Here is a 16,713-nt window from a genome sequence, read left to right on the forward strand (position 1 = left end):
ATTGGGTCTTGGGTCCGTAGGACCCATCTTGTAAACCGTTAGAGATAGAACAAAAGTTTAAATGTAAAAAATGTTCTTTATCAAAAATTAAACAACTTTTGTTTGAAACATTTTTTCGTATGTTGTATGTGTAATGTGATAAAGAAATCAACACTGACTATGCATGGTATTTCAACAATTAACTCAGTCAAATGTTTGTTTTCACTTGTTTATTTATTATTTTTAATTTAATAACTTCAATAATATTTTTTATTATTGTAAGTTTTATTATTATTGATGATTTGAAGAATTATAAACTTTGATGAATTTAATATTTGCAATAAATGAATTTTTGTTATTGTGGAATCTTCAGCAATTCAGAGAATCTGTTTATCATTTTGATACTTGGCACCACAGCTTAGAGTTTACTCAAGTCTTAGTTTTCTCGAATTTTGTACCCATATTATTCTTCGGTTGAAATAGCAAATGGAAAAAATATTGTTCGAATCCTTCCAATTTCTTTTATGAATTTTTTTTTGTCATAATGACTTAAAAAAATAGTTTCTTAAATAGGTTCTTAAAATAGATTTTATCATCTTTTTACTTTATTATATTTATAATATATTGCTTTGTTATACTATAAATATAATAAAGTATTGCGATCGAACAAAAAAATCGATATCGGGGTTTCAACGAAAATACACGTTTTGAGGGTCCTGATTCCAAAATAGTGGTTTTTAAAAAATGTTGCGTCCGTCGGTATGTCGCTGTGTCTGTTACCATGCTGGAGCCTTCAATTTTTAACCGACTTTTCTCAAATTCGGTACATAGGTTCAGTTTGGTCATAATTCCAGAAGCTTTTTCATTTTTCGCTAGGCCTTTTTTCAAGGGTACTTCCCTCTAGACCAAAGCAAGATTTTTGGGGTTTTCTCAAAAACGGCTCTAACGATTTCGATTAAAATTGGCACAAGGCTAGACCTTAAGATGTTCCTATGATTGGTATAAGCCACATATCCGGAAAAATTCGAGAAGGCCTACACCCTAGGGAAAACCTTTCCAAATACAGGAAAATGGGATTATCTAGGGAGAGCCTGAGGGGAAGGCAGTGAAACTTCGTATCAGGGTTTATATTAACAAGGTCCTAGTTTTGATATAACTCCCCTCTGGGACCCCTCCCCCTGTAGCTGTGGAGCTGGAGGGGATGCAATTGTCAAAAGTATTCAAATCACCCCTACCCAAATTGATCAAATATCATTTAAAATGTCTTTTTAAGTAACTCTTGTAACTTGGTAATCTTTGCTTAACCTCACTGAAGCTTTTCCTTTTTAAATAATTCTTACAATTGGCTGCTTTCAATAAAAATATTACAAAAATAATATATCAATTTTATAATATAATAAGTCTTGTTCGATGTTTCGGACCGTTTATTTTTTCGACAAGAGACAATTTTAATTTTAACTATTGCGAGGGAATTTAATTTACTTAATTAATAATAGTCTTGTGTGGCGAATTTTACATTCAATTTTATGGATTATCGTCATGTGGACAATCTAATCAATACAAATGAATTTCGTAAAATTTTCCTTTTTTAAGATATTTTGTTATAATAAAAGTTTTTAGAAATTGAAATGAATTTTTTATTAATGTCTTTTATTTCATTTGTTTCAGGTTAGTAAGCAAGTTAAAATGATTTAGTTTCGTAAATTGGTAAGTTCTAACAACATTATGACAAAATTTTCTTATTTCGATTGCTTTTAAGAAAAAATCTGGTTGACTCTATACTGTAGGGACGATATAATCATAGTAATTCAAGTAACATTTTTATACTTAAAGAAAATTAAAGAAAAATCCGTTTTAAAATGTAAGGATATTAATGATTTTTGCTGGTTGTAACACATTTCAAATCAATTTTTCATTCAGAGATTGAAATTTTCAAAGAAAATGATGAAAGGGGCACTTGGATGAGTGTATCATGGAATAATTATGTTTCATTTTAAATAAATTACCTAATATTGATTTATTCTGTGCTAAATAACCCAATTTTATTGCTTTAAATTAAAATGAAACGATCCAACGTCGAACTAAATTGAACCACAAAATAAAATTCGATTTTGAAAAGAATATCAATTAGGATTAACTAAATAACAGTAACCGAGAAAAAAAAAAGAAAATTACTTTTTAATCCGAAAATTAAAATTGCATTCCAAAATAAAATATCGTGTAGGTAATAAAATTGTGGAGAAATTTATACAATAGAAAAAAAATCAAAAAATAAATACATATAAACTCAATTTTGTGTGCAGTTCAGTAAATGGTGATACTGTAGACATTTATACGAAACGAACGGAAACCTCGTTGAAAAATCAACAGTTGTTTTATCTCATCAAGCTTGCAATACTATATAATTTCATTTACTTCAGTTTTTTCTAAAACGTATACTTAGTTTTCAAAATTTTGGAATTATTTATTCTGAAATTTAATAGAAAGTTGCTTTAGCAACGTAACTATTCCAAAAGCATGAGGTTCAAAGCAGTTTTGCACGAAATTGTGCAAAGAGGCAGTTTTCAACGACATAAACTTGTAAACAAAATTTTATAGTTATTGACCGGATATGTTAACCGCTATAAATTTTCAAAGTTGTCGATATTTTACATGTAAATGATATTTTTCATACTATTTTGAAAACATTTTTGAACATTTTTAGTTCGTATGTTTGCTACACAACGTAACTTTGCAAACAAAACTAGATATATGTAAATTATATCTAGATAATTAATTGAGGGATGATACATTGAGCCCAAATAGGATAAAATTGACTCCAAAAGTTAATTGTACAAGCGGCAACGATGTTCAATTTACCTATATTCGGTAACCATGTGCTGCTTACTATACTGTGTGCACAGATGAGCAATATATGAGAATATTCGTTGTAGTGTTGACAAAGTTACTACCCTAATACAACTAATATTTAGAAAACAATATTTTTTTCTCTTTCTAAGATATCACGTTCTCGCTCACTCCGATAGAAATACCTTAATAAAAAACTGGCGAAATTGATCGAAAGAAAAAATAACCCCCGTAAAATCCAAAACACCCGACAAAGAAGTCAAAAATTAGAAGCGTATTACCTAACAAGTAACCACTTTTGGATAGTGAAAATCGTTCATGTAATGTTCCACAAAATAATTTATTGGATATATATATTGTAAGGGATTTTATTTGAAGGGAATAACTAGTTAGTTCGGTTTACCAGTAAAGCTACGTACACTCAATGATCTGGTTCGGTTTAGATATATATGTAGACTACATAATACTCTGGGTCTCGACCATATATAACATACTGATATAGATAAAATTATGTATATACATTCAAGAGATCCCAAAAATAATGAACCTATTTTGGAAAACAGTTATTCTTGGAAGGGAAAAGTTTCTGCTAATGATTTTAAAAAGTCAGTAATTTTTGGGAAGTACAACGTTTCACGACTAGTTATGCTCATAAGTAAATAACCAATATGAATTAGAATTAGTTGTAACTGAAACTTTTCTTTCTCATGGCGACAGTTTTGTAAGCATTGCTTGTATTTAACACTTCTTTACCAGTCTTCAAGTACAGATAAATAGCAGTCATTAATAAAAGTTAAAAGTATATAAAAGACCTAATTGAGTTGACTTGGTAACCGCCAAGCGATTTTTGTGACCTGGGGCTACAGAGTTTCAGTTGTGTCAAACGTTTTTGCAGATACCATATTGAATTTAGCCATCTGGTGCAATTAATAACAGAATTTATAATGTATCAAAATCATAAATACAAAAATATATAAACAAATTGGAGTGATAACTTTTAAAACATTGTGTACTTGAGGAAATAGATAGAAATTTATATAAAATAGTATAGTTTAGTAGCTACACTCTAGTTAAACATTTCCCAATATCCCGTGAGATAATTGAAAACACCTCAAATTCGTGACCGAATACACAACAACGATAAAATTATCTTTTTCGAGTTTATTATTTTCCATAGACTTCTAAATTTATTAGTGTCCACACTAGCAGTAATTAAAGACTTTTTCTGGCTGTTGATTCCATGCTTTTAATCCAAGTGGGGGAGGCAAAATAGAAAATTTTTGGACTAGGACCGTTAATTTGAAAAAACAAAAAGACACACTTATCCAACTGAAGCAATGCAAATTTAGGTCTACGGGGAGAGGCAGCTTTCCTGACCACTTTCACCCTAGAAATCAACAAACCGCAATTACAAGGATAAAAAAAACTCAAAATTTCGAACGATGGATTATCTTTTGTGTTTGGGTTTTATTTGGTCTAGAGAAGAAACCATAGAAATAAATTTCTGGAAAGCAAAGAGCAGAAAAGAAGTTAAGGGATATAGTGGCCGTTAGCAATACTAATAATCGACCAAAGTCTTCACAACAACACTTTGTGTGACCTTAAGGCAAAAATCGTGCTTTAGTTAGAACAAACACCACCAGTGACAGTAGTGTTGAACATGTCAGCTTGTAACAACAACCTTCTAGCAGATGTTGTTAAATACTTATCTTATCTAAATAATTTGCTTTGTCATATTTGCCAAGTTTGTGATTTTCGTAATGAAATAACATATCTTTCCATCTTTACTTGTTTCAATAAAAATATTATAGTCCACAATTTATTATTTATATTCAAAGTCCGAATAGTACAATCGTGAGCTAGTACATTATTGGATCATTCCACTCATTCCATGCAAGTTTGGGGAATGTGGTATCTTAGAAAGTAAAAAATAGAAAATATATAATATATAATATAGGTATAGTCGAAATAATCCTCTTGAGAAAGTTTTTTTTCCCGCTGTAAATAGCTTATATTAATGGACGTAAAAAGCAAATAACCAGCACGCAAAGGCGGGTTAAGCTTTTTTCCGCCTCTGCGACACGGTAAACCCTGTCGCTTTTTTGGGAGCTTTTTTCCCAAAAACTATTTCTTTCTATTTGTATACTTTATCCTTTTTTTTCTCGTAAATCTTACATAATTCCTTCTATTTGGACACTTTTTCATATGTACCCTGTTCTCCATATGGATGCTCTTTGACCAAACATTTGAGTAAAAGCGAACAGAATTTACCTTGCACTATTACAAGAATGCAAGGTAATATAAAATATTTTTGGCACGTAAAAGCTTCTCGTTTTTCCTTCCAGACGGTTTTCAAGGCCATTTGAAAATACATTTAAATTGGTTTTTTTCTGAAAAAAAAAATTGAGAAATATTATTTGGAAAATTGCCTATAACTTGCTTTTAACATAGTAGACAAAAAACAATTTTCAGAAAGCACGAAAATTAAATAATTCAATTTCCCCAAATTCGGCACTCGACCGAACACAATTAAACCTTTTTTTTAATCACTCACCTTTATCAATTATTTAAAAAGCAGGCAAAACGCGCACGGTCTATAAAGTAATTAATACAAATCAATTTATTTTTAATTGTTTTTTAATTTATAGACTATAAAGGTTTCATTAAATTTCGGTCTTCGATATTGTATTATTGTTGCCAAGTCGGGTACATATAGGTTAAGGTACCATAAAACAATTTAATTTAAGTACGCTATTCATTCACAACATTGAATTGGCGAAGCGAACACAGTATTTCGAATTCGACTATTTATTGAAAATCTCTTTCTGAGTATATTTTCAACATTGTACATCTATTTACAGAATGGTCTGCATACAATTGAGAAACTATTTTCAAATACTTCTAAGGAAAGGATAGACTTATTCGCACTGTGCGTGAGTTTTTTTGGAGGCGTTTCCATGGTAACGATACATTACTTAATTATAGGATTGTATGGATGCAAATATAATTGTATGGATTGCATTTATGACTTACATTGAAAATTTATAATATTTTTGTCTCTTAAATTTAAATAAATAATTATGATAATTTACATTTGAAAAATAATATTTGTGCAATTTGATTTCTCATTTTCACAATTTTTATTGCATTAAGTTTAATTAATTAGTGTTTTTCAATAATTTTAATTTGACATTTTCTATAATATTAAGATGTAAAGAATTGCAAATTAGTCATAACAGCCTTCTTTAACGCCAAAATTTTTCACTGGAAGCGTTGGTATCGATTTTATTGTCCCTACCATGACTACGCACACAACGAATAAGGAAAGGACAAGCGGCGATTTTGACTGCTTGACGTCTTTTGTAATTTTCTCAATTTTTCCTCCTGGATTGTTTCTAATTTGAACAGCGTTTTCTTAAATATAGTATTTTCTGGAACTAATACACCTAAGTTTTCAAAATCATACATTTGGATCACGGTGTATGAATTTATTTTAAATTTATCTTTGTTTCTAGATTTCTATCAAATAATGTTTTTTGATTGAAACAACAAGAAACAAACGCCAAACAAATATAGAATGTCAAAAAATTTACTGAAACAATCTATGATCACAAAAATGTATATACAAAAAAAAAAAAGTTTCTGTGTACATATAACTGGTTCTTTTTTTCACTCTTCGCTTCTCGTATCTTCATTTTCCAATCCTCGACAACAACAAAAAACAGAAAAACAAAAACTGTATAAATTGTTTTTCGTGTTTTTTATTTCTATATATATATATATATTTTTTTTTTTTTGGATATCGAAAATTGAAAATTTACTCAATCGTATTATTCTGTATATAGATTTTTATATTTTGATGTATGATTGAAAAATTAAACTTTAAATTTACAATTTTCAATGTTTCAAAACTTTTTTTTTTATGTATTTTCTCAAAAACATTTTTTTCTATTGTTTTTTCTTTTTTGAATTTTGATCTCAGTGTTTATATCAAAAATATTAGGTACATACAGCGCCGGATTTAACTTTTCGGCGCCCTAGGTTTTTATAGCAAACAGTTTGAATTACCTTGTTTTTCATATTATATTGGTTTTTGATTAAAATTTTAAAAATATTCTTTAGTTGGCTGAAATGTACTATTTACTTGATTTTTAAATGCTGTGGGCCAGTGCCTAGTGTGCCTTATTATAAATCCATAATAGGGTATTCTACTATTTTTGAAAAAATACTTCAAAATACCAAAAATTTATATTGGAAAAATACACACGCTTTCTTACCAAAAACTTAAATTAAATTTTAAACCTTTTTTAAACTGTCAAAAACGCGGGAATCCAATTTGATGACGTCATATCGGTATCATTGCACGAAATAACACAAATAAGTTTGACAGATATATTCATAGACATCTGATTATAATAAATATAAATATTTATTATCTATGGATATATTATACCCAGCTGTCTACACTGAACTAACTGAAGGTCTATAGCTCATACAGATATGAGTCTATAGCTCATACCGATATGACATTATAGCAAGGCTTGCCCGCGTTTTAGGTCACATGATATACAGTTTAAAAATTACTATTTTTTAATTTTAATATTTTAAAAGAAAAATGTGCTTTTATGACTCGAAATATTTAAGTATATTTTTACATAAATTTTAACTTTTTTCTTCAAATTTCATTATTTATTTTTGACTAACGATAATACCCTATTTTAATTTTTACTTTATAGTACAATAAAACTAACTATCTAAAAGGAAGAAAGTGTTGCAGTTTTACTGAATCAATAAGATTTCCGTTAAAAATGTTAAATTTTTAAAAGAATGCTTACAAAAACAATCTTCTTAAGATATTATTAATAAAACATTAGGTATCTAAAATTTTTATAAACAAAGATAATGAAAATATCTTTTTATTAACTATCAAGCTAAAAACAATAAGAATCAATTTTTTTGCTTTTCTTTTTCATTTGTAATTTAATGTTTACTAAAAATTATGATTATATTTAACGATTATAAGGATAAGGAAAAGTAAACTCATTCATGTGTTATCACAAAAAATACACAATTATTATATACCATATAAAGAATATACAGGCTGTCCGAAAGAAAACAGAGAGATATAACTTAGGTATGGAAGTTTTTTTTAAAATTACTATCTGATTACATATATTTCAACTGGCTGCCTCGATAAAAGTGAATGAGGTAAAAAGTTGCAGCTTTCAGGAAGATTTAAAATTGGTAGCTTTTTTTAGTTACTTTTATATTGAATTATCCTTTAAATAATTACATATCATTTGTTTACTTATTTCGTAATATTATTTCCCAGCGGCAAATACAAAATCACATTTACAAGTCATAAGAAATAATTGTAGAACACTCTCTATACCGGGTGTTAGAAATGTTCCAGAACAATAACCCAGCTCAGAAAATAATGGTTTTAAAAGAAAGTTTCATACAAAAGTTGTAAAACTAAAAGAGTTTTATAAGCTATGAGCTTGAGGGTGACCTTAACTTTCTAGGGCACTGAAATGTGAAGAGAAAACTTAACTGTTAAGAGAAAAAGGACAACTTTAAATTAAAAAGTTCCAACAACATTTGTTCGAAACTTTTTTGAGAATTCAATAGATTTAAATGAAATTGATTCGAAATTTTAGTTATTCTAACGTTAAAATTTTAATCATAGAAAGATACAGGGAAAGTTAATTTGTATAATGGTAAAAATACATTTTATAGAATACGTAATCGAAAACTAACTAGTCCTTACAAAAATTATGCCAACCCTAGTTGCTCAGTTGGTTAAGGCGTAACCAATTCCGTTTGCGGTATGTCTTGGGTAGCGGGCTCGATTCCCGCCATCGCAACAAAAATTAATTTAATAAATAGTTGTGATGGGCTGGTGTAGTGCATGGTATATGCATGAAGGAGGTACACTCAGCCTCTGAAAATAATTGAGGGACTGATAAATACAATTATTAGCGGAAAAGGTGATAAAATACATATATGGTATCACAATGGGCTCTATAGCCTAAGTATGTCCTTCGTGGACAGCCAATATAACCTAACCTATTCTACAAAAATTATTCTGCTGTTTCGGTTTTATCCTAACACTCCGTACAAACAACGAAAAAGAAAAACTAAATTATTTATATTGTTTTATATTCCATTATACATTTCATTTGTTTTGCTCTACGCTACTACGCTCATTCTACGCTCCTACTACGTACACTCCTACAACTATTGTTGTTTATTATTGTTTTGTTTTTATTATTATTTGTTATATATGTCATCTCCATTCTTTATACATATTAACAATCCTCATTCTTCCTTAAACCCAATCCCTAAACCTTCTATACCCACCGAAAAAAAAATCCCCCTCTTAATCTTTTATGTTTTTGATAATAATTAATTACATGCGAAATTAATATACTTAACGATAAACAATAACAAACGAGTATTTTATTTATTTGAAAATATTATTTCGAAGGGTATAGGATTAAGGAACGGTGGGGGGGGGGAGCGATGAGTTATACGAGACGCATTGAAATTGTTATTTTGTGAGGTTGTGACAGATTAACGTAAGTATAAGTATTTATTTGTATTTACGTCAGGTATTAAAGGCGGAAAGGAATGGATAAAAAGGTGAATGAATAATTAGTTCTTGTTTTTGGTGTATTTACTTTAAGACAGGTATGAATTTGGCATGAAATGGTATTAATAATATTTCCTATTCTTAAATATTTATTATTATTATTTTTAGTAAATGTTTAATTCGTAAACGTAATATTTGTAGCTAAAGTGGAAAATATTGAACTGAAATTCTTCCGTATATGAACAAATGTTGCAAACAAATTAAAAAAACAAACAAAATGATTGTTAAAAAAGAAACGGTTTTTATCTATTAATAATAATAATAAAACATAAGAGGGGATAACGCAAAAGGATCCCTAGCAACTAGACCAAGGGCTCGCCTGTCACCTAAAGACGAGGCGTCGTCAGATAAGAGGTGCTATTAAAATCAGATGAAGGTTTATTATTCTGTTGAGGCCAGAAACCACGCAGAAAGCTAACAACTTCTTCGCCAGAATCTCTTCCAAGATTCCAACATTCAGAATCTGATGCTCTGCAGATTTCTGCAGGTGTAAGTAACATGTGTGGATGTTATGAAGGTGATAGTTCAATCGGCATTCTCCTGTCAAGGGCCCTACCACCCTCCCGACTGTGCTCTTGTAAGTTTCGAATGGCCTAGCTGTGGTTGTAGACAGTTTGGCCAGTTACATGCCTTGAACAAAGTTGAAGTAATCAAGATTTGATTGCCGTAGCCAATGCTTGATTCGGTAAATTACGGAACATCTTTGCTATGAAAATGACAGGCTCAGTTGAAAGGAACATTTATCGTGCCAATGCGTATACGCTCCTTCATTCTCTAACGCCAAAGTGGCATGCTACAAAAATCGGTCTGACTTTGCTGTTTAGTGTCAAGCAATTCAGCTCCTCGAAGCATTCATAGACTAGATTTTGTCTATGAATTTTTGACTTATTTCTCAAGGATTCAAACCTTATATAAGATTTCCACGCCTTTATACATATAATTGAATCAGGTCGACATGGATTCGCTCGAATTTGGAACAATGAAGCTTTTATTAACAAAGGATACAGCTTCTTTAAGAAAGCCAAGCTATATACAGTTGTCATAATCATAGGTAGGTCTCTTAGCCACAAAAAGGGGTCGGGAATACCTCTAAAAACTTTTCTGGCATACTCTGGTAGATGATCTCAATGTTATTTTCATTGACGTTTGTTAATGTCCATACAAAACTGATGAAAGTACGCCATTTCTGTCAATCCAAAACTGAAAGTACTTCATAAACCGCATATAGGTAAGTCATTAAATTTAATTTAAAGGAAACCATTCATAAAACGATCGAGAATTAGAATCGATAAGTCGTAATTTTTCGAAGTAAACGTGATTGAGATTAAGCAAAGTTGGCTATAAGCGTTGAATTGATATGAGTGGCATTTAAATTAAAGTCCTAGTTCATTTTTCGAACTAAGGAATAGTCAATTAGTAGTGTTTCAATATTTATTTTATACGAATAACAATTTTAATAAATTTTAATCAAAGTTGATAAAAAAATATTACCTAAAAACCAAAGCACTAATAGTAATTATCTTGAACACAAAATTATTTTCTATTCTTTTTTCAACACATTTTTCTCTTAATTTATGTCAGTATTATATGTATGGGAGAGTGCGTGTATACATGTCTTTGTAACTGACACAAATGATGATGAATCTGATACAAATGTCTAAAACATTTATTTCATTCTGTTCAACGTTTTTTTCTTTTTTTTATTCTATTTTATATTTTTTTATTATGAGCCTAAGAGCCTGATGCTTGTATATACATACAGACAGACTGTACTGTACGTTGTCCTTATCTGTTGTCATTATCATTACAAGGAAAATATTTCAAGTTGGCAATTTTCTTTAACATATTACAACACTCTACGTTATATTATAATGGTAGAGCACATTTTTCAAGTTTTAAATAGAAAGTTAATAAATTCGGCCAGAAATAAAAAGATGATTTATTATTAACAAGGGAAATTTACAAAATTTGAAAAACCCCCGTCTAATTTTTCGGCTACGGAACCCTAAACTCGTATTTGAAACATATCTAACAACACTCACCATTAAATTGCCATTTTCCTTAAAGCCTTTTCCAAACTGAGCCAATTTGGAATATTATCGTAGCTAAGAACACTCTCCATCAAATTACCTTACAACAAAAACAAGAAAAAACTAAATTGGTTCAGTCGTTTAGGCGCTACGATGCCACAGATAGACAGACACATGCACTTAGCGGTCAAACTTATAACAGCCCTTTTTTTTTAGTCCGGTAGTTAAGAATATGTAGGTAATCAAAGAAAAATCAGGCTTCAAATACTAGAACACAAAATTTCTACAAAATAAATAATTACTTACTCGATCCGTGCAGAATTCCGCTCCCGTAGCTAGCCGTAACCCGTGGCTACCCTGTATCCGTGGCTAAAAACAACAAAGTAAAAATTTCGTAGAAAAGTGGTGAAAAAAATTCTTCTTAAATTAATATTAGAAGAACATTTATTAAAAATAGTAATTATATGTCTACAGTATTAGAAGAGCATCTGTAAAAACTAACATGTTTGCCTAATAATGTTTTGAGTATTATATGCCTAGAATCTTAGGAGAGCATCTGTAAAAACTAACATGTTTGCCTAAGAACTTATTATTTAAATTTATGATATTTTTTCGATCAAATTATTTGTCTATCCTGTTTTTTTCCTAAGCGGTACATTTTTAGACCGTCAGTATATTTTTGATAAAGGAGTAAGGAAGATAAGGATAGGACAGAAAAAAACTTGCTAGAGTAATTATATATATCAATGCATTCTATCTTTAATCGTTCTATAATATTTTTTTTCAATGAAAATGATCAGCTGGAGACCTGATAAAAAAAAATGAACTGCCGAGATCTTAAAAGTATTTTCGGATACCTGATCAGAAAGATGTTGGTCTGACTTTTAAGGATTTTACCAGCGATTCTTGTTTATTATAATGTACCTACCATCTATTTTTTATCATTTCCAAACTGAGTTTTCTTTTCTTCCAATACTAATGAAGTTAGTTCCACATTATTTAATATTTTAATTTATTAAAAAAAAAATGTATGCGGAGATAAAAATAATATTGAGATTTATGTGACCTGTCAAAATATTGTATATTAAGATGTCGATTTTATTTCTTGGAATGATTCAATATTTTAGTAAATGCGTATTTTCTTCCCTAATGGATTTTTATTTTTAACCGACTTAATACCGAAAAAATAAGGAGGTTCTCCAATTGACTGTATTTTTATACCATGCATATGAAATATACATAGTATATTAAGTTAAGTCCCAAGTTTGTAACGCTTAAAAATAATGATGCTAGGAAAAAAATTTTGTCATAGGTGTTCCTAAAATCAGCTAATTAGTGAATTTCCGGTTGTCCGTTCGTCCGTCTGTGGACACGAACTCAAAAACGACAAAAGATATCGAGCTGAAATTTTTACAGCGTACTCAGGACGTAAAAAGTGAGGTCAAGTTCGTAAATGAGAATCATAGGTAGTTAGAGATAGAACAAAAGTTTAAATGTAAAAAATGTTCTTTATCAAAACATAAACAACTTTTGTTTGAAACATTTTTTCGTAAACATCACTGTTTACCCGTGAGGGCGCTAATTAGGCGGAAATTTTATAATATGTACTATACTTGATTATCAGTTATGTATGTGTCACATGTTTGTGTGTGTAATGTGATAAAGAAATCAACACTGACTATGCGTGGTATTCCAACAATTAACTCAGTCAATTGTTTGTTTTCACTTGTTATATTACAGTTAAAGATGTTAAAAAGAAAGTAAAATCAAAGATACTACTCGCAGTTTGATAAAACCTCAAGGAATATGTTTCTTAGGTGTCAAATATCATTAGTAACGCATGAGTTAGTGGCGCAAATGTTTCTAATTGTTTATAAACAATAAATTGTTAATTAAATGGAACGGTTAATGTTAAAGTGGATAAACAAAATTAATAAATAGGCAACTTGAATGACGTATACGTTATATAATATGTATGTTAGTTTTCGATTATTTGACAAATACTTAACATTTATGTCATACATGTTGCCTAATGACTAATTTTTTAAGTGAATTTTAACATTGAGCCGATCGTTTCGTTGAATTAAAAATTTATTGTTGATTAACAATTAGAAACATTTTCTAACACTAACTCAGGCGTTACCAATGTTTTTGGACACCTAAGAAACATATTCTATGAGGTTTTAGCAAAATGTGAGCGGTTTCTTTCATTTTCCTTTATTAACCGATTTTGCAACATCTTTAACTGTACTATGAGTCAAAAATATAGACTTATACATTTTATCAAAGGTCAATAGAGAAGGATGAAGCATGGGGAAAGTGTCTGATGTTCGCTTCTTTTGAGGACCTACGCAAATGCTTTGCCAGCCAATTTCTCGATTTTTAAAAATGAGGTATAATTTGATTCAGTAACGGATATTATCATTTTTGACTCTTGAGACACGAAATATTATTCAAACATTAATTCAAAATGGTTGCTACGGAAAAATAAACAATTGGTATAAATATAAACATAAAATTTGACACAGTGAATATACTAGAAATTTATTTTTATTTTTAAATGAAAAATTTCGGTGTAAGAAATAAATTGAATGTTTTAAATAAATTTCGACCACGACAAACTCTGCAAATAAATAAAACGTCAAGGATGTCTAACGAAACGTCATTAAAACGTAAAATTGAAGAAGTCTTTTACAGTCCAAGCCTAAATGATCAATTAATGATAAAAACTGTATCATGTAAACGACAAATGGCAGAACCACCAACATGCGGGTCAGATTCAGATTGTGATGAAAAATGTTGTAAGGTAAATATTGGAGCGATTAAAGTAAAAATATTCGTATTTCAAGTCTGAGCTGACTAAGACTACTAAGTATAAAAAAACAAGGCCAAATTCAATTTCGGAAAAAATGTTCCGTCCCAAACCTAACAATAATGCTTTGAATCGGTTTTTTAAAATTTTGGATGTATATTCTTTGAAATGACTTTACTGTTGTGTAGTCATAAATTAAAATTTAAGTAAAAAATACTTAAGCAGCTAAGTGCCCCAAGCTTTTATAGTTATTTATAAACCGCGTGTTCAAAAGCTCGTAACACCTCCTCCCGAATTTTGAAAATGACCCAAACATAAGTTGTAGGACTTTTGCTCCAACAATCTAATGATGGTCTTGAATTTAATCTTAACCTTGCCTACGAAAGCCTCTTCAAGGTCGAAAGATAATAAAAGTATTTGAATGAACTTGCTGAATGGTTTTCATAACTTTGATAAACATAAAAAACTAAATACATTTAACAATCTGACGTTTTTACGTCACTGCTCGCGTCGAAACTTATTTCTGGAACATTGCGTGTTGCTTTTTCATTAGTTTAATCAAAAATTTTGTAAAAACTCAAGAACTAAATAAATAATCATAATCGACTTGATCTTGAAGTGACTGACCTTCATGGGAAAAGTTAGGGGTAAATATAGAGCCACCATTAGATTGTATGACCGAACTCCTACAACATTTTTTCTAGTCATTATTTTCTATAATTCAGGGAGAGTTTCGAACTTTTTTAACACCTTGTATAATTATTTACTTATAGACAAAATTGTATTTTCTACTTTTTAGTACAATAAAAGCTTGTACTTGAACAAGTATTTTTCACTAAAATTTTTTTTCTCTTTTAGGCTGTGAGCACACCTATAGATTTAGTATGCCCACGTTGTTTAACTCACATGCCATTTTTACTTTCTTTGCAACAGGATCGGAAGAAGGAAGGTAAACATGATAATGCTGGAGTTTTTCAAATGACAAGACCATTTGACTTTTGTTGCCCAGATGAATGTTTATTTGGTTCAATTGTTGCAAATCGTTTAAAGCGATTAGCTGATGATCAAAAAATTTATGCGGAAAAAATTATCAATGATGCATTACATTATGCAATGTTGAATCGTTTATCATGTGAATCCAATGTGTCGTTATGACCAGATTTTGATCCTAATTTTTATATGAATTAAGGACATATATTTTTAATCAAAATTTGCGTTTTTTGTTTTTCTGTTTAATTGTATTGTCTTTATTTTGTGTGTGTCGTATAATTGTTGAATTAATTATTAATTTAAATTATTATGAATTGTTTAATCAGTTTTAAATTGTATTTATTATTCTTAGTTATTGTTGTATGGACTTTTTTTCCTTAAGAAAAATTTGTTTAATAAAAAAGAATTACTTAAATTTATTGTGTATTCGTTGTCTGAATTTAAGTGGAGGGGACCCCTGAATCAATCGGAGCGCTACTCTCTGATGAAATTTCCAATAAATCACACGTTTTATTACAAATATGACTATTTTTCAATTGTTTACATGTAATTAGTATAGTAAATTATTGAATAATAACAATTACTTAAACTTGTCGCAGTAGAAATGGTAAATAAAAGGCGAAATTTTAGATAAATAATATGTAAATTAATATTACATATTTTGTTTCATAGACCTATGTCTATGAATTAACATGGAAACTCCTAAAATAATACTCGAGCACGGTATAAATTTTAAAAGGAATCGAAAATAAAATAAATTGTTTAAGATTGAATATAAAGTAATCTGTGGGCCGGTCAAATTAGTTCATGAATCTTCTAAAAATAGCTTTATTTATGTTTTTTTTTTTTTGTAAGTAAAGAACATTTTCTAATGACAAAAAGGCATCTATAATATCACAGTTAGTTCACCTGTAAAAAAATAACCGAGCCTATATTAGCTCAAGACTGGCTGGAGTCTGTTGAACATCGAGTCTTGGCTTAGAACCTTAGACTGGCCCAATCTCGTATCTAAAACGATTGATAAAACATAGTCCGGATGCCAGATATTGATCCAACCTAGCAAGTCAAGTAAAAAATTCTATTTTCGCTTTTGCCATGTTAATCTGGTTGATTTTTATCTGGATTTTACATGCGTTTCTAATTAAATAAATTAGCAGCAAAGCTAGTTCATTAGCCTTGGCTATGACTTGGGCAAAGTTTGGCATTCCAACGCTTGGCAAATCAATGCTGACCGAACCTTGAACAAAGATGGGTTATTCAAGCCTTAATTGATTAGTCCTGGTCAAGACTTGACAAACCAAGCCTCAGGCTATGACTAAGACTGGGCTGATGGTGGCTCAGCTTCGATTCTATCGCCAGCATTTTCATATTCTAAAGGTGTTCTTTGTGTAAGCAATACG

The 16,713-nt window shown here is 29.8% G+C and overlaps 2 protein-coding genes across 2 annotated transcripts in view; both read left to right on the forward strand.

Annotated features, from left to right (window-relative positions):
- The window catches only part of LOC123290952 (cadherin-87A-like), a 261,023-nt gene that overhangs the window by 64,361 nt on the left and 179,949 nt on the right, over positions 1-16,713 (forward strand). The gene's annotated exons all lie outside the window — the stretch shown is intronic.
- LOC123294794 lies at positions 14,042-15,478 on the forward strand. The gene is made up of 2 exons (XM_044875947.1): positions 14,042-14,317; positions 15,182-15,478. The coding sequence occupies exons 1-2, from the start codon at positions 14,072-14,074 to the stop codon at positions 15,476-15,478; spliced, it is 543 nt and encodes a 180-aa protein (XP_044731882.1). The 5' UTR covers positions 14,042-14,071.

This window comes from Chrysoperla carnea, chromosome 1 (genome assembly GCF_905475395.1).
Source record: "Chrysoperla carnea chromosome 1, inChrCarn1.1, whole genome shotgun sequence".
NCBI classification, from domain to species: domain Eukaryota; kingdom Metazoa; phylum Arthropoda; class Insecta; order Neuroptera; family Chrysopidae; genus Chrysoperla; species Chrysoperla carnea.

What these genes read in the sequence shown, in the direction of transcription:
- LOC123294794 (XM_044875947.1), top strand. Translation starts at nt 14,072, where the DNA reads ATGAAAAATTTCGGTGTAAGAAATAAATTGAATGTTTTAAATAAATTT. An exon ending in GTGATGAAAAATGTTGTAAG is followed by an intron (nt 14,318 to 15,181) that starts GTAAATATTGGA and finishes TTTCTCTTTTAG; the next exon opens with GCTGTGAGCACACCTATAGA.